At 44.8% G+C, this 24,324-nt stretch overlaps 1 protein-coding gene across 1 annotated transcript in view; it reads left to right on the forward strand.

The window, feature by feature from the left end:
* The window catches only part of LOC135525058 (lysine-specific demethylase 4B-like), an 82,075-nt gene that overhangs the window by 54,233 nt on the left and 3,518 nt on the right, over positions 1 to 24,324 (forward strand). The window contains 9 exon segments of the mRNA XM_064952822.1: positions 189 to 318; positions 544 to 704; positions 2,413 to 2,460; positions 10,993 to 11,217; positions 11,597 to 11,652; positions 11,957 to 12,065; positions 17,198 to 17,383; positions 21,575 to 21,745; positions 23,043 to 23,162. Coding sequence (XP_064808894.1) covers positions 189 to 318; positions 544 to 704; positions 2,413 to 2,460; positions 10,993 to 11,217; positions 11,597 to 11,652; positions 11,957 to 12,065; positions 17,198 to 17,383; positions 21,575 to 21,745; positions 23,043 to 23,162 — 1,206 coding nt within the window.

The raw sequence follows: 24,324 nt of genomic DNA on the forward strand, positions 1-24,324 counted from the left end.
TCTGTACCTAAGGGAAACTTCACCCTGGAGCGTGGAACAACCAAAACACTCGCTTCAACCTTGCAAACACAGGTTATCAACGCCTCCGTTTGAACATTGTAGATGTTATACAGAGGGACTAATTATCAGCGGTGGAAAATGTTTATTCAAACCCAGTGTTTTGCTCATTAATTTTTGTGGTTCCTCAGCAGTCATCGTACTACTCTAAGCAGTTGAAGATTAAGATGGAGGTGAAGAAGAGTCGCCGGCACCCCCTCAGCAAGCCGCCTATGCGCTCTCCGCTATCCATCGTCAAGCAGGAAATGTCCAGCGATGAAGGTAGGTTCTGAGGGGATAACGTTGTAGCACAGTCTGTATTCTCTCTGTTCTGGCACACTATTGCGGATTCCTCTGGCTCTTGTGCTACATGCATTGCAGGCCCGATACAGCCGATATCCCGATACAGCCGATATCCCGATACAGCCTATATTCTTGCTTGTATGCGCATTCTGTGTATATCTAGACTGATCTGACGTGTGTGTTTGCTCCTTTCTCCCTAATCAGAGCTGTTCTCCCCTTTGCCACTGGATGGCCATGTGAAGAAGGCGGGCCACTTGTGGCAGAACCGCACTCCTAACATCCTGGCTGAGAAGAGTTTCAACGCGGCCGTGGCCACCCTGGAACCCTACTGTGCCGTATGCACTCTGTTCTGCCCATACACCCAGGTAGGGTACAAACCATACACCCAGGTAGGGTACAAACCATGGACACCGGTAGGGTACAAACCATGGACACCGGTAGGGGGTACAAACCATGGACACCGGTAGGGGGTACAAACCATACACCCAGGTAGGGTACAAACCATGGACACCGGTAGGGTACAAACCATGGACACCGGTAGGGTACAAACCATGGACACCGGTATGGGGTACAAACCATGGACACCGGTATGGGGTACAAACCATACACCCAGGTAGGGGGTACAAACCATACACCCAGGTAGGGGGTACAAACCATACACCCAGGTAGGGTACAAACCATGGACACCGGTAGGGGGTACAAACCATACACCCAGGTAGGGTACAAACCATACACCCAGGTAGGGTACAAACCATACACCCAGGTAGGGGGTACAAACCATACACCCAGGTAGGGGGTACAAACCATGGACACCGGTAGGGTACAAACCATGGACACCAGGTACAAACCATACACCCAGGGGGGTACAAACCATACACCCAGGGGGGTACACCCAGGTAGGGGTACAAACCATACACCCAGGTACACCCAGGTAGGGTACAAACCATGGACACCGGTAGGGTACAAACCATGGACACCGGTAGGGGGTACAAACCATACACCCAGGTAGGGTACAAACCATGGACACCGGTAGGGTACAAACCATGGACAACCGGTAGGGGGTACAAACCATGGACAACCGGTAGGGGGTACAAACCATACACCCAGGTAGGGGGTACAAACCATACACCCAGGTAGGGGGTACAAACCATGGACACCGGTAGGGGGTACAAACCATGGACACCGGTAGGGGGTACAAACCATACACCCAGGTGGGGGGTACAAACCATACTCCCAGGTAATTGTACAAACCATGGACACCGGTAGGGGGTACAAACCATACACCCAGGTAGGGGGTACAAACCATGGACACAGCTGGGGGGGTACTGTATATATTATAACATGTCTCCATGCCACTGTGAACGTTACAATCGGACAACAGTGGTCTTGGACACAGGGCTGAGTCTGCAGATTACAGAGAGACGTTAACCATGCTGCATATGCTAAGTGGGCAACAGATGCATGAATGAAGAGAGAGATTGAAAAGTTGGTGTTTAAGCTGCTAGTTAATACATACTAGTAGACATAGAGGCACCAGGCCACTAGACCACCAACTTTGACTGCCATCAGTATTGACTAAGACTTTTGACGGACATGTTTCAGATGAATGTAATTTGGACAAATTTGTGGGTTTAGCCCAGGAAGTTATGTAACCTCCTTCCCCTGTTTCATCCAGCCCCAGACGTTATGTAACCTCCTTCCCCGGTTTCATCCAGCCCCAGACGTTATGTAACCTCCTTCCCCTGTTTCATCCAGCCCCAGACGTTATGTAACCTCCTTCCCCTGTTTCATCCAGCCCCAGACGTTATGTAACCTCCTTCCCCTGTTTCATCCAGCCCCAGACGTTATGTAACCTCCTTCCCCTGTTTCATCCAGCCCCAGACGTTATGTAACCTCCTTCCCCTGTTTCATCCAGCCCCAGACGTTATGTAACCTCCTTCCCCTGTTTCATCCAGCCCCAGACGATATGTAACCTCCTTCCCCTGTTTCATCCAGCCCCAGACGTTATGTAACCTCCTTCCCCTGTTTCAACCAGCCCCAGACGTTATGTAACCTCCTTCCCGTTTCATCCAGCCCCAGAAGGACTCCTTCCCCTGTTTCATCCAGCCCCAGTGCCCCCATGTATCCCCACATCCCCTGTTTCATCCAGCCCCACCCGTTGGTCTCCAGAGATTTCATCCAGCCCCAGGGCCGATATGTAACCTCCTTGCCCTGTTTCAACTCCCAGACGGGAGAAGACTGTTTCATCCAGCCCCAGCTTATCTCCTGCTTCCCCGGTTTCATCCAGCCCCAGCGTTATGTCCTCCTTCCAGTGTTTCATCCAAAAAGATAGACACATTGTAACCTCCTTCCCCTGTTTCATACAGACCCCAGGAAGACCTCCTTCCCCTGTTTCATCCAGACGGATAGATGGGTAGTAACCTCCTTCCCCTGTTTCATCAGCCCCAGTCAATGTAACCTCCTTCCCATTTTCATCCAGCCCCAGATCGTTCGGTAACCTCCTTCCATGTTTCATCCAGCCCCAGTCGGTCAAAACCTCCTTCCCCTGTTTCATCCAGCCCCATCGTTGTGTAAAACAATCCATTGTTTCATCCAGCCCCAGTCGGTCAAAACCTCCTTGTCTTTTCATCCAGCCCCAGACGTTGTCAAAACCTCCTTCCCCTGTTTCATCCAGCCCCAGTCGTCAAAACCTCCGCCCTGTTTCATCCAGCCCCAGACGTTGTCAAAACCAATCCTTCCCTGTTTCATCCAGCCCCAGTCGGTCAAAACCTCCATTGTTTCATCCAGCCCCAGTCGGTCAAAACAATCACTTCCCCTGTTTCATCCAGATCAGTCGTTGTCAAAACCTCCTTCCATTGTTTCATCCAGCCCCAGACGGTCAAAACCTCGCTTCCCCTGTTTCATCCAGCCCCAGACGGTCAAAACAATCGCATTGTCCCCTGTTTCATCAGCCCCAGACGTCAAAACAATCCCATTGTCTTCATAGATCAGTCGGACAAAACCTCGCATTGTTTCATCCAGCCCCAGTTGGTCAAAACAATCCATTCCCTTCTTCATCCAGTCGGTCAAAACAACTCTCATTGTCTTCTGATAGATCAGTGGACAAAACAATCCCCATTGTCTTCTATAGATCAGTCGGTCAAAACAATCGCATTGTCTTCTATAGATCAGTCGGTCAAAACAATCGCATTGTCTTCTATAGATCAGTCGGTCAAAACAAGCCCGCATTGTCTTCTGCAGCCTAGGATCAGTGGTCAAAACAATCACATTGTCTTCTATAGATCAGTCAGGCAAAAGATCGCATTGTCGGATAGATCAGGGACAAAACAGGCATTGTCTGTTTAGATCAGTCGGTCAAAACAATCACATTGTCTTCTATAGATCAGTCGGTCAAAACAATCACATTGTCTTCTATAGATCAGTCAGTCAAAACAATCCCATTGTCTTCTATAGATCAGTCGGTCAAAACAATCGCATTGTCTTCTATAGATCATTCGGTCAAAACAATCCCATTGTCTTCTATAGATCAGTCGGTCAAAACAATCGCATTGTCTTCTATAGATCAGTCGGTCAAAACAATCGCATTGTCTTCTATAGATCAGTCGGTCAAAACAATCGCATTGTCTTCTATAGATCAGTCGGTCAAAACAATCGCATTGTCTTCTATAGATCAGTCGGTCAAAACAATCGCATTGTCTTCTATAGATAAGTCGGTCAAAACAATCGCATTGTCTTCTATAGATCAGTCGGTCAAAACAATCGCATTGTCTTCTATAGATCAGTCGGTCAAAACAATCGCATTGTCTTCTATAGATCAGTCGGTCAAAACAATCGCATTGTCTTCTATAGATCAGTCGGACAAAACAATCGCATTGTCTTCTATAGATCAGCAACAGCCAGACAATTTTTTTATTTTGTTTTATTTCACCTTTATTTAACCAGGTAGGCAAGTTGAGAACAAGTTCTCATTTACAATTGCGACCTGGCCAAGATTAAACAAAGCAGTTCGACACATACAACAACACAGAGTTACACATGGAGTAAAACAAACATACAGTAGAAACAAGTCTCTATACGATGTGAGCAAATGAGGTGAGATAAAGGAGGTAAAGGCAAAAAAAAGGCCATGGTGGCGAAGTAAATACAATATAGTAAGTAAAACACTGGAATGGTAGATTTGCAGTGGAAGAATGTGCAAAGTAGAACTAAAAATAATGGGGTGCAAAGGAGCAAAATAAATAAATAAACATTCCACAATAACATTCTATATATTCAACCAGGCCCTCACCAAACAAACAAATCAGTTCCAGGCAACCGGTCTGTACCAGCCAGTCAATACCAGTCAGTCAGGTCTCCCTCCATGTTTACCTAAGAGGATATTTACTGTGTTCTCCCCAGTCTGTACCAGCCAGTCAATACCAGTCAGTCAGGTCTCCCTCCATGTTTACCTAAGAGGATATTTACTGTGTTCTCCCCAGTCTGTACCAGCCAGTCAATACCAGTCAGTCAGGTCCATGTTTACCTAAGAGGATATTTACTGTGTTCTCCCCAGTCTGTACCAGCCAGTCAATACCAGTCAGTAGGTCTCCCTCCAAGTTTACCTAAGAGGATATTTACTGTGTTCTCCCCAGTCTGTACCAGCCAGTCAATACCAGTCAGTCAGGTCTCCCTCCATGTTTACCTAAGAGGATATTTACTGTGTTCTCCCCAGTCTGTACCAGCCAGTCAATACCAGTCAGTCAGGTCTCCCTCCATGTTTACCTAAGAGGATATTTACTGTGTTCTCCCGTCTGGTTTTTATTCACAAAGCTAATGGTCTGTAGATACGCCGTGCAAACACTATCTAAATTCCCATTATGTATCTGCACCCCCTTGGGCCCGAAGCGGGGATTTTTCTCTCCACGAGGATCAAAATGACAATAAAATTGTTCTAGTTAATTTACTGCCGCTCACCCTGAACTTCCCAGGATTGTTGTGCTGGTGTCCCCCAAAACTGTTCCCTTGCCAAAAAAGAGGTAAATGAAAGTTGTTTTGCGCCTCTTTCGCTACTCGCCCAGCCTATGCTGCATAGCCAACTAGGCTAGCCTCTGTATGGTGAGGAGGCATGTTGCGGGGAGTGGTTAGCGTGCGACACACAGGGAGCGGTTAGACAAGAATGACGAACAGTGATCACTAACCTCGATTTCAATGAGTCTGTGGCGAAGGACATACTGCTCAACCCGGACCAGGCCCAAATCCCAGACACTCGAAAAAGGAAGAGTCAGCGTTAAAAGCCAGCGTGCAGGGATACCTGACGAGACGAAGAGGGCGAGTGGATCAACCGCTTCTACCCTCCGTTCTATTGGCGAACGTGCAATCACTGGAAAATAAACTGGACGAGCGCCGTTTGACACTATCCTATCAACGACGTCTGAATGACCAGCTATTCATATCATATCCTATGTTTCTACGAGTCTTGGCTGAACAAGGACATAAATCTAGCTGTTTTTTCTATACATAAGCAGAACAGAACGGCAGTGTCTTTAGTTAACAGCTGGTGCACAATCTATATATTAAGGAAATCTCAAGGTTCTGCTCGCCTGAGTTAGAACACCTCATGATAAGCTGTAGACCATACTATTTACCAAGAATGTATTTATATTTTTCGTAGCTGTCTACTTACCACCACAAACTGATGCTGGCACTAAGACCACACTCAACGAGCTGTATAAGGCTAGCAAGAAAATGCTTATCCAGAGGCTGCACTCCTAGTGGCCAGTGATTTTAATGCAGGAAAAATATTTAATTTCTACCAACATATCACCTGTGCAACCAGAGGCAAAACAAAATAACTACAATTCACCTTTACTCCACACAGACACTCATGCAAAGCTCTCCCTCGCCCTCCATTTGGCAAATCCGACCATAACTCTATCCTCCTGATTCCTGCTTACAAGCAAAAACTCAAGCAGGAGGTACTAGTGACGCACTCAATATGGAAGTGGTCAGATGAAGCGGACGCTAAGCTACAGGTCTGTTTTGCTAACACAGACTGGAATATCTTCCGGGAATCATCTGATGGCATCGAAGTTTAACAAATCAGTCACCAGCTTCATTAATAAGCGCATCGATGACGTCGTCCCCACAGTGACCATACGTACATATCCCAACCAGAAGCCATGGATTACAGGCAACATCAAAACTGACCTAAAGGCTCGAGCTGCCACATTCAAGGAATAGGAATACTGGTGTGCAAAAGAACCAAAAGGTAAATAAAAACAACATGAGGATGAGGTAGGTAGATTGGATGGGCTATTTACAGATGGGCCATGTACAGCTGCAGCAATCGGTAAGCTGCTCAGGTTCTTAAAGTTAGTGAAGGAGATATAAGTCTCCAACTTCAGCGATGACCGGTGAGATATACCTGCTGGAGCGCTAGTCAAGACGCAGAAATCCTGCTATGCCGTCCGATGAACCATCAAGCAGGCAAAGCTACAATACAGGACTAAGATGAAATCCTACTGACAAGCATCAGAGCCGGTGTAGATGTTGCAGGGCTTGCAAACCATTACGAATTACAAAGGGAAACCCAGCCGAGAGCTGCCCAGTAACGCGAGCCTACCACGTTCTATGTTCGCTTTGAGGCAAGCAACATTGAACCATGCAGGAGAACACCAGCTCTCCGTAGCCGATATCAGCAAAACTTATTTTCCACCATAATTTGCAAATGAATTCATAAAAAAATCCTACAATGTGATTTTCTGGATTTTTTTTCTCATTTTGTCTGTCATAGTTGAAGTGTACCTATGATGAAAATTACAGGCCTCTCTCATCTTTTTATGTGGAAGAACTTGCACAATTGGTGGCTGACTAAATACTTTTTTGCCCCACTGTATATACACACAAGCGCTACACTGACACTCCAATGCACACATTACATACGCTCACACACAAAACACACGCATGCATATTGACGCCACACACTCGCATATAGACACTTTCACACTGCTTCTACTTTATTATCTATTCTGATTGCCCGGTGTCGTGTCTTTACTATCATTAAACTGAAGACTTCGTTTTATTACAGATTCTCTGTAATTAGTTACTCGATTAAACTGAATAATCATGTAACTGTAATTAACTAGGAAGTTGGGGCACCAAGGAAAGTATTCGGATTACAAAGTTATAATTTCCCAATATAAACTTTCAGATATTTTCATATCTGATCAATAGTCTTCTGATTAATGTTTTATTTATTTTACCTCACGTTAGTTTAATTCCAAACGTCGTAAATTGTTGGTTATCTGCACGAACCCAGTCTTCACTGTGAGTCATCCATACATCAATTGTCTTAAATCATTTATTAATTACTAACTAAGTAATTCACAGAAATGCATAAACAAACAAACATGGTAAATGAGGAAGTACAGTTCCCGCTCAGCCCAGTCAAAACTGTTCGCTGCTCTGGCCCCCCAATGGTGGAACAAACTCCCTCACGACGCCAGGACAGCGGAGTCAATCACCACCTTCCGGAGACACCTGAAACCCCACCTCTTCAAGGGATAAAGCAATCCTTCTCACCCCCCCCTTAAATGATTTAGATGCACTATTGTAAAGTGGCTGTTCCACTGATGTCAGAAGGTGAATTCACCAATTTGTAAGTCGCTCTGGATAAGAGCGTCTGCTAAATGACTTAAATGTAATGTAAATGTAAATGTGGTTGCATGAAATGATAATGTGCCCTAGTGGGCTGAACCGGCATGGCGGCTTGTTAGACAAAGGGGAAGTGGGGATCGACTAAGAAGTCACTACAGAGTGATAATTATAATTGAAATGCTAATCCTTTGCACATGAACGCTCACTCATCCGGGAACAATTGCAATCAATATATATATTTACGCTCAGTGTGTCGTCTTGATCGCTGATGAAAAGTCTTTCTTTTGTAGAATTGTCCGTCTCTCTCCCGCTCTCTCTCTGTCTTGGTTTGAGGGGATTGTTCAAAGTGACATTTGTTATAGAATGGATGTTTTGGCGGTTGTCGTTTTTCGCGTTCAATGATACCAAATTCCTAGCTGCAGACTAGTAATCAATATCAAAGACTTGTTCTTATTCTGTCGGTATCGATAGTCTAAGAGTTTAACCATGTGGTATGGTTAAAAGATTCAGCAATGGTCTGCAACCTTTGTACTCCCGTGATTGAGAGAAACATGGTCTGATAATTTCTCAAAGTTGGGTTTTATTCGGAATGGCAGAGGAGGGCTGTCCCAGGATGTCTGACCCTAACTGGGCTCAGGGGCGGTCCTCTGATTTAGTTCAAATCAAAAGGGAATTGTATTTTTCTTCATTAAATAGTCCACAATCATATTACCCAATTATACAAACAGTATCATACTCACTCATTCATCTTATACAACAATTAGATGTAAACCTCATATCTGAGGCTATCATATAAACAGCGTCATGGTAATGTGGCCACACCGTCTCTCTTGAGCTTCCCAAGTTGTGCCAAACGCACCAGTTCGTTGCTGGATTCTTCACCCATCTTTTTCACTTTCTCTGGAACATGACATTTGTTCCTTGAGTTCTGTGAGGTGGAAGGATTTCCTTTGTCTCCATGAAAATGTCAATCTCTACTGTGTGACCATGAGGCAAGGTTTTCCTTAGGAATTTACGACCTCACTCTGTCCACAGCAGTCTGGTTATAGAAGCAGAGAGCTGGGGATGGTGCTCGCTGTACTCAAAGAGGGCAACGTCATGACACCATGCACTTTGACCCTTCATGTACATGTTACCTCAACTCCACTACCTTGTCCCATTGCACATTGACTCGGTACTGGTACTCGTTGTGTATAAATCCTTGTTAATGTTATTTTATTGTGTAACTATTTATACATCTTCAGCAAATTTGTTACTTTTTACCTCTGCGTTGTTGGGAAAGGGCTTGTGAGGAAGCATGTCATGGTAAAGTCCACACATGTATTAGCTTGCGACACATGGGGAGAGGTTAGGGTGCGACTGCACATCCAGCTATGTGAGGCCACTCTGTTTACTGCAGAACGGTCTTGGAAAACTTTTGTATTAGAGCTACGTGACATTTTTATTTTCATTTAACCAGGACATCAATTGTGAATATTGGCTTGCAAAACCTGGCTGCAACCAACAGAATCCATATCATAGACAGTGTATTTGTTGAGTTCGCTCGTTTGCTGATTTTCAACCCTCCAAAAATCTAATTCTTCTTTGACCATGATAAATATGGCTTACAGCCAACAAATTACTCCAAATTGGACTGTTTCCCCACCTTTGGTTGGATTTAATTACAGTACGATCTTACCATGTGCGCACACACACCTCCCAAACAGCTGTCTGACTCATTTCGGCTGGCCCCGTGCCGGGGCTACGTTCGGCCCTCCAGATGCGGAGGTCAGGTACGGACATGCTGTGGAGACCAACTCACCAAGGCCTTTATCACCACACATCTCTTTGTACCCCAGGTCCCTTGAGGACCTGCAGAAATCAAGAGGGCGAGGAAGTGTAGAGTGCCAGAACAAAATCCTCTCCTCTCCCCCCCCCCACTCTCTCCTCTCACCCCCCCCCCCCACTCTCTCCCTCTCACCCCCCCACTCTCTCCTCTCACCCCCCCACTCTCTCCTCTCACCCCCCCACTCTCTCCTCTCACCCCCTCACTCTTTCCTCTCACCCCCTCACTCTTTCCTCTCACCCTCCCCCCACTCTCTCTTCTCACCCCTCCCCCCACTCTCTCTTCTCACCCCTCCCCCCACTCTCTCTTCTCACCCCTCCCCCCCACCCTCTCTTCTCACCCCTCCCCCCACCCTCTCTTCTCACTCCCTCCCCCCACCCTCTCTTCTCACTCCCTCCCCCACCCTCTCTTCTCACCCCTCCCCCCACCTCTCTTCTCACCCCTCCCCCCACCCTCTCTTCTCACCCCTCCCCCCACTCTCTCTTCTCACCCCTCCCCCACTCTCTCTTCTCACCCCTCCCCCCCCACTCTCTCTTCTCACTCCCTCCCCCCTCTCTCTTCTCACTCCCCCCACTCTCTTCTCACTCCCTCCCCCCACCTCTCTTCTCACCCCCCCCACTCTCTCTTTCTTCTCCCCCCACTCTCTCTTCTCTCCCCCCACTCTCTCTTCTCACTCCCCCCCCCCACTCTCTCTTCTCACCCCCCCACTCTCTCCTCTCACCCCCCTCTCTCTCCTCTCACCCCCCCACTCTCTCTTTCTTCTCACCCCCCACTCTCTCTTCTCACCCCCCACTCTCTCTTCTCACCCCCCCACTCTCTCTTCTCACCCCCCCTCACTCTCTCCTCTCCCCCCCCCCTCACTCTTTCCTCTCACCCCCTCTCTCTTTCCTCTCACCCCCTCTCTCTTTCCTCTCACCCCCTCACTCTTTCCTCTCACCCCCCACCTCACTCTCTCCTCTCACCCCCCCCTCACTCTCTCCTCTCTTCCCGGGTCATTAGTGGGTGAGGAAGGTTGTGCGTAGTTGATGTAAATGCTGAGGTAAAATGAAATAAATAATATATTTTGGTGCCTCATAAGGGACTACTGCAGAACAACCAATGGCTCAGTAGATTCAGTACCACTAAGTGTATAAGGCAGACCAGAAGATTCATTTAATCTGTTGATTTATTTTCTCTATTTCGTACTTGCCTAGTTGACTTGCCTAGTTAAAACGTTACATTCTCCCTCTCTCTCTCTCGCTCTCTTTTCTCTCTCGCTCTCTTTTCTCTCTCGCTCTCTTTTCTCTCTCGCTCTCTTTTCTCTCTGTCTTTCCCCTCTCTCTCTCTCACTCCCCCCAGGTTGTTATGGTGTTAGTCTGGACACGGTACACAATCAATCCTGGATGTGTTCGCGATGTACAGCGCTCGCCTGGACAGCGGTGAGTCCCTCACTCAACACAATGCCTTCACCTGAAACAAGTTCCTACAGACTGAAACCGCTGTCTCTATTGACCATCTATAACGTTTTGGAAACGTAAATGTAGGAACATCGGTCACCCTGAAACAGTACGTCCTTTCGTCTGTGATTGGTCAACAGTAGAGACCTTTCCCTAAAAGCAAGGAAAATAGTACTGTTTGTCAATTGAGATGCTGTAGCCAGTACACTTCCTTAGTCCGAATGAATCCAAAATAACTCAAGTCTGTCATTAATTTTGACGTTTTGTCTGAGGATATCTTAAGTCGCACATTTTGTGAATCTCCCCGGGTCTGTTCCCAGTGCCTACCCACATCCTGACCTCTGTGTTTGTGTTCTCACAGGACTGCTGTCTGTGTAACTTACGGGGAGGGGCTCTGAAGATGACCACAGACAACCGGTCAGTGGCCTTTCCTACCTTCTTAATACCACTGGAATGCTGCTATGTTACTTTAAAATGCATTACTCATGACATTCACTGTGTGTAGTGTTGTCACCTTACCAGTATCATAGTGTGTAGCTCAGAAATAAACACGAGACTCTGGGCAACACTGGGACTATTTCCCTGAAGACCCCCCCCCCAAAAATATATTCTATCATCGTCATAGCCCTACTAGATACTGGCATCGTCACCCTAGGTGACCCCAGATGTTGTGAACAGTCGGGGGCGCACGTCGATTTGTGTGTCCTCTCCTCTCTACCAGGTGGGTCCATGTGATTTGTGCCATCGCCGTGGCGGAGGCTCGCTTCGTCAACGCCATCGCAAGGGAGCCGGTGGACATCAGCGCCATCCCCGATAGCAGGAAGAGTCTGGTGAGTGGAGAGGGAGGGCGCCAAACTCACTGGGTCATGTTCATTACATACCAAACAGTAGACAAAATAACTAATACTGAGGGACTACCTGGAGTTGTCCAATAAGAAACACACTTTTTTGTGTGTGTGTGAATCCCTTTAACATGTTTTCCCTGTGAACAGCGCCCTGGTCCATTTATTTTTGTGTGTTGTGTTTTATATTGTCGACGCGTTAACAGTCATTTCAGGCAGACACACAAACATCTTTTGACCTACCTTGTGTTGAGGAGCCTCAATACAGGAGGCTGGATTGGCTAGGATTAGGCCTATGTGCCCCCTGTATTGAGGAGCCTCAATACAGGAGGCTGGATTGGCTAGGATTAGGCCTATGTGCCCCCTAGGATTACAGGAGGCTGGATTGGCTAGGATTAGGCCTATGCGCCCCCTGTATTGAGGAGCCTCAATACAGGAGGCTGGATTGGCCTAGGATTAGGAGCCTCAATATGCGCCCCTGTATTGAGGAGCCTCAATACAGGAGGCTGGATTGGCTAGGATTAGGCCTATGTGCCCCCTGTATTGAGGAGCCTCAATACAGGAGGCTGGATTGGCTAGGATTAGGCCTATGTGCCCCCTGTATTGAGGAGCCTCAATACAGGAGGCTGGATTGGCTAGGATTAGGCCTATGCGCCCCTAGCATGCTCCTAAACTGTAACTACTCTCCCTGGTCTCACACTTTTTCCATCACATGCTTACCTTTCTTCTCCCACTCCCATATCTCATATCTCACGTTATCTCTCACTGTCTCACTTTCCTTAGTGGTTAGAGCGTTGGACTAGTAACCGAAAGGTTGCAAGTTCGAATCCCCGAGCTGACAAGGTACAAATCTGTCGTTCTGCCCCCGAACAGGCAGTTAACCCACTGTTCCCAGGCCGTCATTGAAAATAAGAATTTGTTCTTAACTGACTTGCCTAGTTAAATAAAGGTAAAATAAAAAAATAAAAAGAATACCCTCAGTGCATCTCTCTCAGTTAATTCACTGACTCGTTTAGGTATCCAGACAAGTTTATTTTTATGCCTCAGTAATTGTAGTGTGTGTAGTACTCTATATTTTGTACCAATTGAGAACTTTGGTCTAATTCCCTGATATCTGGATCTTCTCTGGAAAATCATTATTTGAGTCTTTTTGGGGTTTACTGCCAGGGCGCAGATCTGGCTGTACTGCTCTAGCAGGTCCAGGCTCTGCTGTGGGTGACAGCAGGCACATGTTATCTGCGAAGAGCAGACATTTAACCTCTGAATTGTGAAGACTAACACCAGGGGCTGAGGATTTTTCTAGAATAGTGGCCAATTCGTTGATGTAAATATTGAAGAGTGCAGGGCTCAAATTGCAACCCTGGCAAAGGGTTGCTGCATGTATTGGCAGTATACGTTGATGCACTGTTGGAGTCCTTAACTCGTTTTTCAACCACTCCACAAATGTCTTGTTTAACAAACTATACTTTTGGCAAGTCGGTGAGGACATCTACTTTGTGCAGGACACAGACAGATTATTCCACTTACAATTCACTGTGTCACAATGGGTCAGAAGTTTACATACACTAAGTTGACTGTGCTGTTGAACAGCTTGGAAAGTTCCAGAAAAGAATGTCATGGCTTTAGAAGCTTCTGATAGGCTAATTGACATAATTTGAGTCAATTGGAGGTGTCCCTGTGGATGTATTTCAAGGTCTACCTTCAAACTCAGTGTCTCTTTGCTTACATCAATGGAAAAATCTAAATTCAAAGATATCCCAAAAAAAATCCTTGGGAACAATTTCCAAACGCCTGAAGGTACCACGTTCATCTGTACAAACAATAGTACGCAAGTATAAACACCATGGGATCACGCAGCCGTCATACCGCTCAGGAAGGAGACGCGTTCTGTCTCCTAGAGATGAACGTACTCTGATGGGAAAAGTGCAGATCAGTCCCAGAACAACAGCAAAAGGACCTTGTGACTATGCCGGAGGAAACAGGTACAAAAGTATCTATATCCATAGTAAAACGAGTACTATATTGACATAACCTGAAAGGTTGTTCAGCAAGGAAGAGGCCACTGCTCCAAAACCGCCGTAAAATCCCAGACTACGGTTTGCAACTGCACATGGGGACAAAAATAATACTTTTTGGAGAAATGTCCTCTGGTCAGATGAAACAAAAATAGAACTGTTTGGCCATAATAACCATCGTCATGTTTGGAGGAAAAAGGGGGATGCTCGCAAGCCGAAGAACACCATTCCAACCGTGAAGCATGGGGGTGGCAGCATCATCTTTTGTGGGGGTGCTTTGCTGCAGGGGGGACTGGTGCACTTCACAAAATAGATGGCCTTATGAGGATGGATACTTATGTGGATATATTGAAGCAACATCTCAAGACATCAGTCAGGAAGTTAAAGCTTGGTCGCAAATGGGTCTTCCAAATGGACAATGACCCCAAGCAGACTTCCAAAGTTGTGGCAAAATGGCTTAAGGACAACAAAGTCAAGGTATTGGAGAGGCCATCACAAAGCCCTGACCTCAATCCTATGGAAAATTTGTGGGTGAGCAAGAAGGCCTCCAAACCTGACTCAGTTACACCAGCTCTGTCAGGAGGAATGGGCCAAAATTCACCCAACTTATTGTGGTAAGCTTGTGGAAGGCCACCTGAAACATTTGACCCAAGTTAAACAATTTAAAGGCAATGCTACCAAATACTAATTGAGTGTATGTAAACTTCTGACCCACTGGGAATGTGATGAAAGAAATAAAAGCTGAAATAAATCATTCTCTCTACTATTATTCTGACATTTCACATTCTTAAAATAAAGTGGTGATCCTAACTGACCTGAAACAGGGAATTTTTCCTCTGATTAAATGTCAGGAATTGTGAAAAACTGAGTTTAAACATATTTGACTAAGGTGTATGTGAACTTCTGACTATATGATCGGTCGTGCGATGTTTTGGTATAAATCCAATTTGGCTTTTACTCAAGACATTGTGTTTTTAAAATACATTTTAGAATTCTTACATTTATAATACTACTATCATACTTTCCAGGTTAGTGTTTACAAAAATGCCTCTGTAATTGTTAGGGTAAAATTTATCACCGTTCTTAAGGATTGGGGTTATGTGTCCTTGATGTCAAGGACGTAACCTAAACCCAGTATCAAATGAAACAGTTTTAATATAGCCAATTGACATTTCGCTCTAGTGAATTCGAGCATCTCATTTAGGATGCCGTCAGGCCTGAAGTTTCGTACCGAGCTCCTGGTTAGGAATTGAGGAGTCCAATGGATTTTGATTGTCCTTTATTGCTCCATTCAACTTCTCATGAATTTGGCATTGTTCTGCATTTGCTTCAATTTGAATGGTGTTGTAGTGTGTTTTAAAATGGGCTGTCCATATGTCACCATTTTGTATCGCTAATTCCTCTTGTTTAGATTTTTATTTATTTACATTTTGCCAGAAGTTGTTTGTGTTTATGGACTCCTCAGTTAGTCAGCTGCTTGACGTTATTTGTTCTGAGTGTGCCTCTTCTCTCTCTCCTTTCTCCTTTTTGGTCTCTTCTCGCTTTCTCATTCTCCGTCTCTTGCCCTCTCATGTTCTCTCTCGTGCTCATTCTCTCTCGCTCGTTCTCTCGTCTGTCTGCCTCTCTGTCCTCTCTCTCTCACTCCGTTTTCTACCCTCCATCTGTTCTGTCCCTCTCCTCCTCCTGGATGGATTGTGTGTTTGCAGTCCGAGGAGCAGGAGGACTATGGTGAATAATAGATGCAAAACTGTCTGAATAATCAGGAGTCATTTCTCACTGCGCTAAATGATCTGCATTGATCCTGCTGGCAGGAGGCAATTTCCCATGTCTGCCTCGCTGCTGAACAAACTGCTTTCTTCCTTACTTTTATCCCTCCATCCCTCGCTTAATCCAAATCGACTTCACAGTCAATTGCACAGCCTTTGCAGTGGCATTGTCACAAATCTACAAGTAATGTTGTAATCTATGAAAGGAAGTGAGGATTGTCTCTTGAATAATTTACATCCACCCGCTGTCAAAGCCACGTTTCCCAAAGGCTGTGAAAAACCGTCCCACCCTCTTAAAGATTGGATGACTGGGCCTGTCTCTGTGGTACATGTTTTGTCCTAACCCGTTGATATTTGCTTGTATTCAGAAAAGTGTTTCAGTCTGTGTTCCTTTTTGAAAGTTTTGGGATAAATGGAAGGGTTTCAACTAACTGGAACGCAGCACAAACCCTCTTAAAACACCACGGTACCTTTTTTGTTTTTCCTCTCAAGTAAAATAGTCACTATATATCCCAAGTCGAATGGGACACTTTGCGTCGATTCATTCATTAGTGCAGAGACTGGTGAGCACTACTCCATATTATACTCCTTAGCTACAAAAAACTTTCTAGAATGTTTGGGGCCAAACATTTTTGAGAATTCTGTCTGCCGCATTTGTTTTAATTTTTTATTAAGTTTACTTTACAATTGAAACATAAAAACTCTGAGGAAGTGATATGTAATGGCTTTACCACAGCCGGCAATGTCTGAGGGGTAAATTAGCAAACAAACAGATAAATGTTTGAAGTCCAAAATCCCCCCCGTGCTACCCTTTGGTTCATTCCGTCTGTGGAGTCCATCTCGTGATTCTGGCCAGTGGAATATTAAATCGGGAGACTGTGGGGCCGCTGATATACCTCAGAGCCAGGGCCCTATGGAGGGCTTTAAGGCGGGGAGACCTGCAGTAAGGGGTTGAAAGAGTTGGGGAAAGGAAAGGAGGTATGGTGAGAAATAAGAGAGGGGAGTTAGAAAAATCTAATTGAAAGTGAAGGAGAGGTGGGCGGAAGGAAGATTAGAACAACTGAAGGACCGACAGAGAATGAGATGGATTGATGCAGAGGGAGCAATGCCACTGCTAATGCATATAGGGGAAACACTGCAACGAGTAAACTGTGTTCATACTGTATCAAATAATCTCAATCAAAGTTAACCCAGCTTTTAGCTGCTGATTTAAAAAAACTTACTCCTGAAATGTGTTTTTTGTTTTTCTCTCTGACAATAGTGTATAGAAGGGTTATTTTGCATTTAGACACAGACAAATTGAATGTGTTGATTCTACCACATCTCTCTGGTGTTGCAGAAGTGTGTGTACTGCCACAAGAACACCAAGCAGATGTGCGGGGCGTGTATCCAGTGTTCCCAGGACAACTGCTCCACCTCCTTCCACGTCACCTGCGCCCACATCGCCGGTGTGCTCATGAAGCCAGCCGATTGGCCCTACGTGGTGTCTGTCACCTGCCACAAGCATAAGAAGACCAATCACAAGGTACAGTAGGGGCACAACATTGTATAATGTTCAGGTATTCATAGGTTATGCAGAACATGCATGCTTCTCTGGCATGTAGAATGAAAAATTCTGTCTATTCGCCACATTTCTACATGCAACGTTAAACAGCAGCAAAATAATAATCTGTATAATAATGATGTATGATGTCAAGAAAAGTATTAGCTGCACTGTTAAGGTGTACGATTTTCTGATGAAGCTGTCTATCTATGCAATGGCCAGGGGTCTGTACTATGTACAGTGCATTTGGGAAGTATTCAGACCCCTTCCCCTTTTCCACATGTTGTTGCGTTACAGCCTTATTCTAAAATGGATTAAATGGATTTTATTTCTCATCAATCTACACACAATAACCCATATTGTTGATGGCGAAAAGCGTTTTTTGTTTTTGTTGTAAATGTTTGCAATTGATTTTTGTTTTAAATCCCTTATTTACATTTCTACAACTTGATTGGGCGGCAGTGTAGCCTAGTGGTTAGAGCGTTGGACTAGTAAACGAAAGGTTGCAAGTTCAAATCCCCGAGCTGACAAGGTAAAAAATCTGTCGTTCTGCCCCTGAACAGGCAGTTAACCCACTGTTCCTAGGCCGTCATTGAAAATAAGAATTTGTCCTGGTTAAATAAAATTTTAAAAAATTGGAGTCCAATTGTGTTAAATTCAATTGCTTGGACAAGATTTGAAAAGGCGCACACCTGTCAGCAGGAGAGTGGAAAGGCAGTTTGCCAGTTACAGCAGCGCCTCCCCTGAACGATAACAAAGAGGTAGGTGACAAGCCTGACCTGACGGGGGTGAGAAGGTGATGATGCGTACTTCATGAGCTTTAACCAAAAAACTACTGCCATTTGGAAAGTTTGAGGTGAGGGAGAAAGTGTGGTGGAACGAGCATTGTTAGCTTTTCTAAATATCTTGCTAGCTGGAAAGAATTCTCCGTTAGCCAGAGAAATGTTGAGCAACAGCCAAATTAACTGATGAAATAATTGAGTTTATGGTGTGAAAATTAGCTGGCTAATAAAGTCAGACAAACATCTTGGCAGCAATCCACCAATCAGGCCTTTATGGTAGAGTGGCCAGATGGAAGCCACTCTTCAGTAAAAGGCACATGACAGCCCGCTTGGAGTCTGCCAAAAGGCAACTAAAAGACTCAGACCATGAGAAACAAGATTCTCTGGTCTGATGAAACCAAGATTGAACTCTTTGGCCTGAATGCCAAGTGTCACGTCTGGAGGAAACCTGGCACCATGTTGGTGGCTAGGACTGTGGCGGTCGTGAAATATCGTCAGCCGGTGATTGTCAAGCAAGTTACTGTCGTTCTCACGGTAATTGACTGTTAATTAACAAACACATTTAGCATCGCCTGGCTTCCTACAAGCCACTGGTGCAGACCTTTTTGAACATCTACATTTTAAAACGTCTAATAAATCCATGTAATATAGCCTCCACCTTCACAATGAATCCTTGTTCTATGTTGCTATTGTCTATATTGTAATTGTTTTTAATAACCTGCCCAGGGACTGCGGTTGAAAATTAGCCGGCTGGCTAAAACCGGCACTTTTACTGAAACGTTGATTAATGTGCACTGTCCCTGTAAAAAAAAAAAAAATATGTAATATAGCCTCCACCTTCACAATGAATCCATGTAATATAGCCTCCACCTTCACAATGAATACATGTAATATAGCCTCCACCTTCACAATGAATCCATGTAATATAGCCTCCACCTTCACAATGAATCCATGTAATATAGCCTCCACCTTCACAATGAATACATGTAATATAGCCTCCACCTTCACAATGAATACATGGAATATAGCCTACACCTTCACAATGCCTCCACCTTCACAAATACATGTAATATAGCCTTCACACCTTAAACAATGCCTCCACCTTCAACAATACATGTAATATAGCCTCCACCTTCACAATGAATACATGTAATATAGCCTCCACCTTCACAATGAATACATGTAATATAGCCTCCACCATCACAGTGAATACATGTAATCTAGCCTCCACCTTCACAATGAATACATGTAATATAGCCTACACCTTCACAATGAATCCATGTAAATCCATGTAAAAAAATATCCAATACTTTGAACATCCCACGGAGCACCATTAAATCCATTATTTAAAAAAAAATGGAAAGAATATGGCATGACAAACCTGCCAAGAGCGGTCCACCCACCAACACTCACGGACCAAGCAAGGAGGGCATTAATCAGAGAGGCAACAAAGAGACCAAAAATAACCCTGAAGGAGCTGCATAGCTCCACAGCGGAGATTGAGTCCGTCCATAGGACCACTTTAAGCCGTACACTCCACAGAGCTGGGCTTTACAGAAGAGTGGCCAGAAAAAAGACGTCTTAAAGAAAAGCATAAGCAACCTTCACACACGCCTTTTGTGTTTGCCTCCACCTTCACAATGAAAAGGCATGTGGGGGACTCCCCAAACATATGGAAGAAGGTACAATGATTCTGTTCAGATGAGACTAAAATTGAGCTTTTTGGCCATCAATGAAAGGTAAAAAAATATCCAAACTTTGAACATCCCACGGCACCATTAAATCCATTATTTAAAAAAAAATGTTTAAAAAATGGAAAGAATATGGCGCAAACCCAACACCACCTCATCACCCATTAATCAGAGAGGCAACAAAGAACATCATCCCCACAGTGAAGCATGGTGGTGGCAGCATCATGCTGTGGGGATGTTTTTCATCGGCAGGGACTGGGAAACTGTTCAGAATTGAAGGAAAGATGTATGGAGCTAAATACAGGGAAATTGAGGGAAACCTGTTTCAGACTTCCAGAGATTTAAGACTGGGACGGAGGTTCACCTTCCGGCAGGACAATGACCCTAAACATACTGCTAAAGCAACACTCAAGTGGTTTTAAGGGGAAACATTAAATATCTTGTAATGGCCTAGTCAAAGCTTAGACCTCAATCCAATTGAGAATCTGTGGTATGACTTAAAGATTGCTGTACACCAGCAGAATCCATCCAACTTGAAGGAGCTGGAGCAGTTTTGTCTTGAAGAATAGGCAAAAATCCCAGTGGCTAGATGTGCCAAGCTTATAGAGAACATACCCTAAGAGACTTGCAGCTGTAATTGCTGCAAAAAGTGGCTCGACAAAGTATTGACTTGGGGGGTTATGCTCAAATTCTGTTTTTCTGTCTTATTTCTTCTTTGTTTTTGTTTCACAAAAAAAAAAAATTTTGCATCTTCAAAGAGGGAGGCATATTGTGTAAATCAAATGATACAAATCCCCCCCAAAAATCTATTTTAATTCCAGGTTGTAAGGCAACAAAATAGGGAAAATGTCAAGGGGGGTGAATACTTTCGCAAGCCACTGTACATACATACATACAGTACCAGTCAAAAGTTTGGACACCTACTCTTTCAAGGGTTTTTATTTTTACTATTTTCTACATTAAATATGACATCATGTAGTAACCAAAAAAGTGTAAAACGAATCAAAATATATTTTATATTTGAGATTCTTCAAAGTAGCCACCCTTTGCCTTGATGACAGCTTTGTACACTCTTGGTATTCTCTCAACCAGCTTCACCCGGAATGCTTTCCAGCTGAGCACTTGTTGGCTGCTTTTCCTTTGTCGGGGCATGGAGTATAAGGTGTCAAAAGCGTTCCACAAGGATGGTGGCCCATTTTGGCTCCAATGCTTCCCACAGCTGTCAAGTTGGCTGGATGTATTTTGGGTGGTGGATCATTCTTGATACACGGTAAACTGTTGAGCGTGAAAAACCCAGCAGCGTTGCAGTTCTTGACACAAACCGCTGCGCCTGACACCCACTATCATACCACCTGTTCAAAGGCACTTCAATATTTTGTCTTGCCAATTCACCCTTTGAATGGCACACATACACAATCCATGTCTCAAGGCTTAAAAATCCTTCTTTAACCTGTCTTCTCACCTTCATCTAAACTGATTTGAAGTGGATTTAACAAGTTACATCAATAAGGGATCATAGCATTCATGTGGACAATCTTCGTCGTGGAAAGAGCAGGTGTTCTTAATGTTTTGTCCACTATGTGCCATTAAATATATAACACTGTCTTTGAATAACTGCGCGAACACCATAGAAATAGAAAGACAATAGATTAAATTAAAAAAGTTTCTATTTTCACACTCCGCCCTCTCTCTCTCTCTAGGCAAGGGTGGGGTCAAGGGGGGAGTTTTCTCTTGGTCAGAAGGTAATTGGTCGGAACATCGATGGCTGGTTCTACCCCTGCACTATCATTGGCATGACCTCACAAACCTTCTACGAGGTCAACTACGATGACGGCTCCTACTGTGACAACATCTTCCCCGAGAACGTTGTGGTGAGTCTCTTCTCTCTCTTTCTCCCCCCTCCCCCCCATTCGCATGCCGTAACAATGTACATATTGACAAAGCTTATTTTGGATATTTACAATATAAAAATGAGAATCAAAATTGTCAACGGGACAACAATAACCAAGGGTCAAAATAGCCATACATTCAACAATAAGCATACAGTAGAGGACATGTGCAGGTTGATTGGTCTGTCAGACACTGTCCCTCAACTTATGGCAGGCAGCAATGTAGTGCACTGCCAACCCATAGCTCTTTGCGTCCTCCCCCAACAGGACGGGTAGCCTATCCTCATCAGAGGTCTTTGAAACCTTGAATAAGGGTTTCAAATTTGGGAAAATGACACTAATTGTTTTATATTTTTGACATTTTGTCAGGAAATGCAGCTCCATCACAGGTTCTGCTGTTGTGCAGTGGTTGCACAGCCTTTCCTCTACAGGGAGCCAGGTTTTCCTGTCTACCCGTCTCAATGACAAGGCTGTGCTCACTGAGCCTGTACTTTGTCAAGGTTTTTCTAAGGTTTTGATCAGTCACCATGGTCAAATATTTAGCCACGGTGTACTGTCGATTTAAGGCCAGAAAGCACTGCATTTTGCTTTGTGTTTGTGTTTCCCAATAAGCAATATAGTTTTGTTTTGACTGTGTTGTAATTTGGTTTATCCTGATTGATCGGATGTCCTCTCTCTCTCTCTCTCTCTCTCTCTGTCTCTCTGTCTCTTTGTCTCTGTCTCTCTGTCAGCCAGTCTCTCTCTCTCTCTGTCAGCCAGTCTCTGTCTCTCTGTCTCTGTCTCTCTCTCTCTCTGTCTCTCTCTCTGTCTCTCTGTCAGCCAGTCTCTCTCTCTCTCTGTCTCTCTCTGTCAGCCAGTCTCTCTCTCTGTCTCTCTCTGTCAGCCAGTCTCTGTCTCTCTCTGTCAGCCAGTCTCTCTCTCTCTCTCTCTCTCTCTGCCTCTCTCTGTCAGCCAGTCTCTCTCTCTCTCTCTGTCTCTCTCTGTCAGCCAGTCTCTCTCTCTCTCTCTCTCTGTCTCTCTCTGTCAGCCAGTCTCTCTCTGTCTCTCTCTGTCAGCCAGTCTCTCTCTCTCTCTGTCAGCCAGTCTCTTTCTGTCTCTGTCAGCCAGTCTCTCTGTCTGTCTGTCAGCCAGTCTGTCTGTGCCATGGTGAGGTTACATAGTGACAACATAATGACAAATCAAAGCAATGGCTATAGAATGACATATCTAGTGAATGTTAGATGCATCAAATCCTAACCTGTTCCTCAAATCAATCTCTCCATTCTCTCCCTCCCTCCAGAGTCACGACTGTCTTCGTAACGGTCCCCCAGAGACCGGCGATCTGATGTTGGTCCACAACATGGAGGGCCAGGCGCTCAACGCCTCCTACGTCAAGGATCACGTGCACAAGTACTACCAGGTGAGAGTAGCGTTGCTCCCCGTACACTCCCTTCTCTCTACCTCGTCAACCAACTAGCCCATTAGCCCCGTGTTCCAGCACTAAATTAAATTGTATTAGTCATATTCACCGAATACAACAGGTGTAGACCTTACAGTGACATGCTTACTTACGAGCCTCTAACCAACAGTGCAGTTTCAAAGAATACGGAGAAGAATACGAGATAAAAGTAACAAGTCATTAAAGAGCCGCAGTCAACAATAACAATATATACAGGGGGTGCCGGCACAGAGTCAATGTGCGGAGGCACTGGTTAGTTGAGGTAGTATGTACATGTAGGTAGAGTTAATTAAAGTGACTATGCATAGATGACAACAGAGTGGCAGTGGTGGGGTCTGGGTAGACATTTGACTAGATGTTCATTAAGGTCAAGTTGATTGGTTGAAACCGGGGATGTTAGTGCCTGCACACCCCGTGTACTTCCTTGTAGATCTGAAAGGACTGGTTATGTAAATGGGTTCAAATCAATGTAGCTCATCTCCACATGAGACTACGTTGGAGGTTTGAAAACATCTGACAGATTTCGGCGATCAAAGTCAACAGTGCATATCAGAGGGCTAGGTGTTTTCTTAAGTACATGCTCTCCAACCGATCGCTGCCCGCACCCGTCCCCCCAACGAGCATCACTACTTTGGATGGTTCTGACTTAGAATATGTGGACAACTACAAATACCTAGGTGTCTGGTTAGACTGTAAACTCTCCTTCCAGACTCACATTAAGCATCTCCAATCCAAAATTAAATCTAGAATCGGCTTCCTATTTCGCAAAGCCTCCTTCACTCATGCTACCAAACATACCCTCGTAAAACTGATCATCTTACCGATCCTCGACTTCAGCAATGTAATTTACAAAATAGCCTCCAACACTACTCAACAAATTGGATGCAGTCTATCACAGTGCCATCCGTTTTGTCACCAAAGCACCATATACTACCCATCACTGCAACCTGTGTGCTCTCGTTGGCTGGTCCTTGCTACATATCCGTCGCCAAACCCACTGGCTCCAGGTAATTTATAAGTCTTTGCTAGTTTTGTGTCTTTACCATCATTAAATGAAGACTTTTAGTTTTTATCAAAGATTCTCTGTAATTAGTATTACGCAATTAAACTGATTAATCATGTA

The sequence above is a fragment of the Oncorhynchus masou genome, chromosome 31 (genome assembly GCF_036934945.1).
Source record: "Oncorhynchus masou masou isolate Uvic2021 chromosome 31, UVic_Omas_1.1, whole genome shotgun sequence".
Lineage (NCBI taxonomy): Eukaryota > Metazoa > Chordata > Actinopteri > Salmoniformes > Salmonidae > Oncorhynchus > Oncorhynchus masou.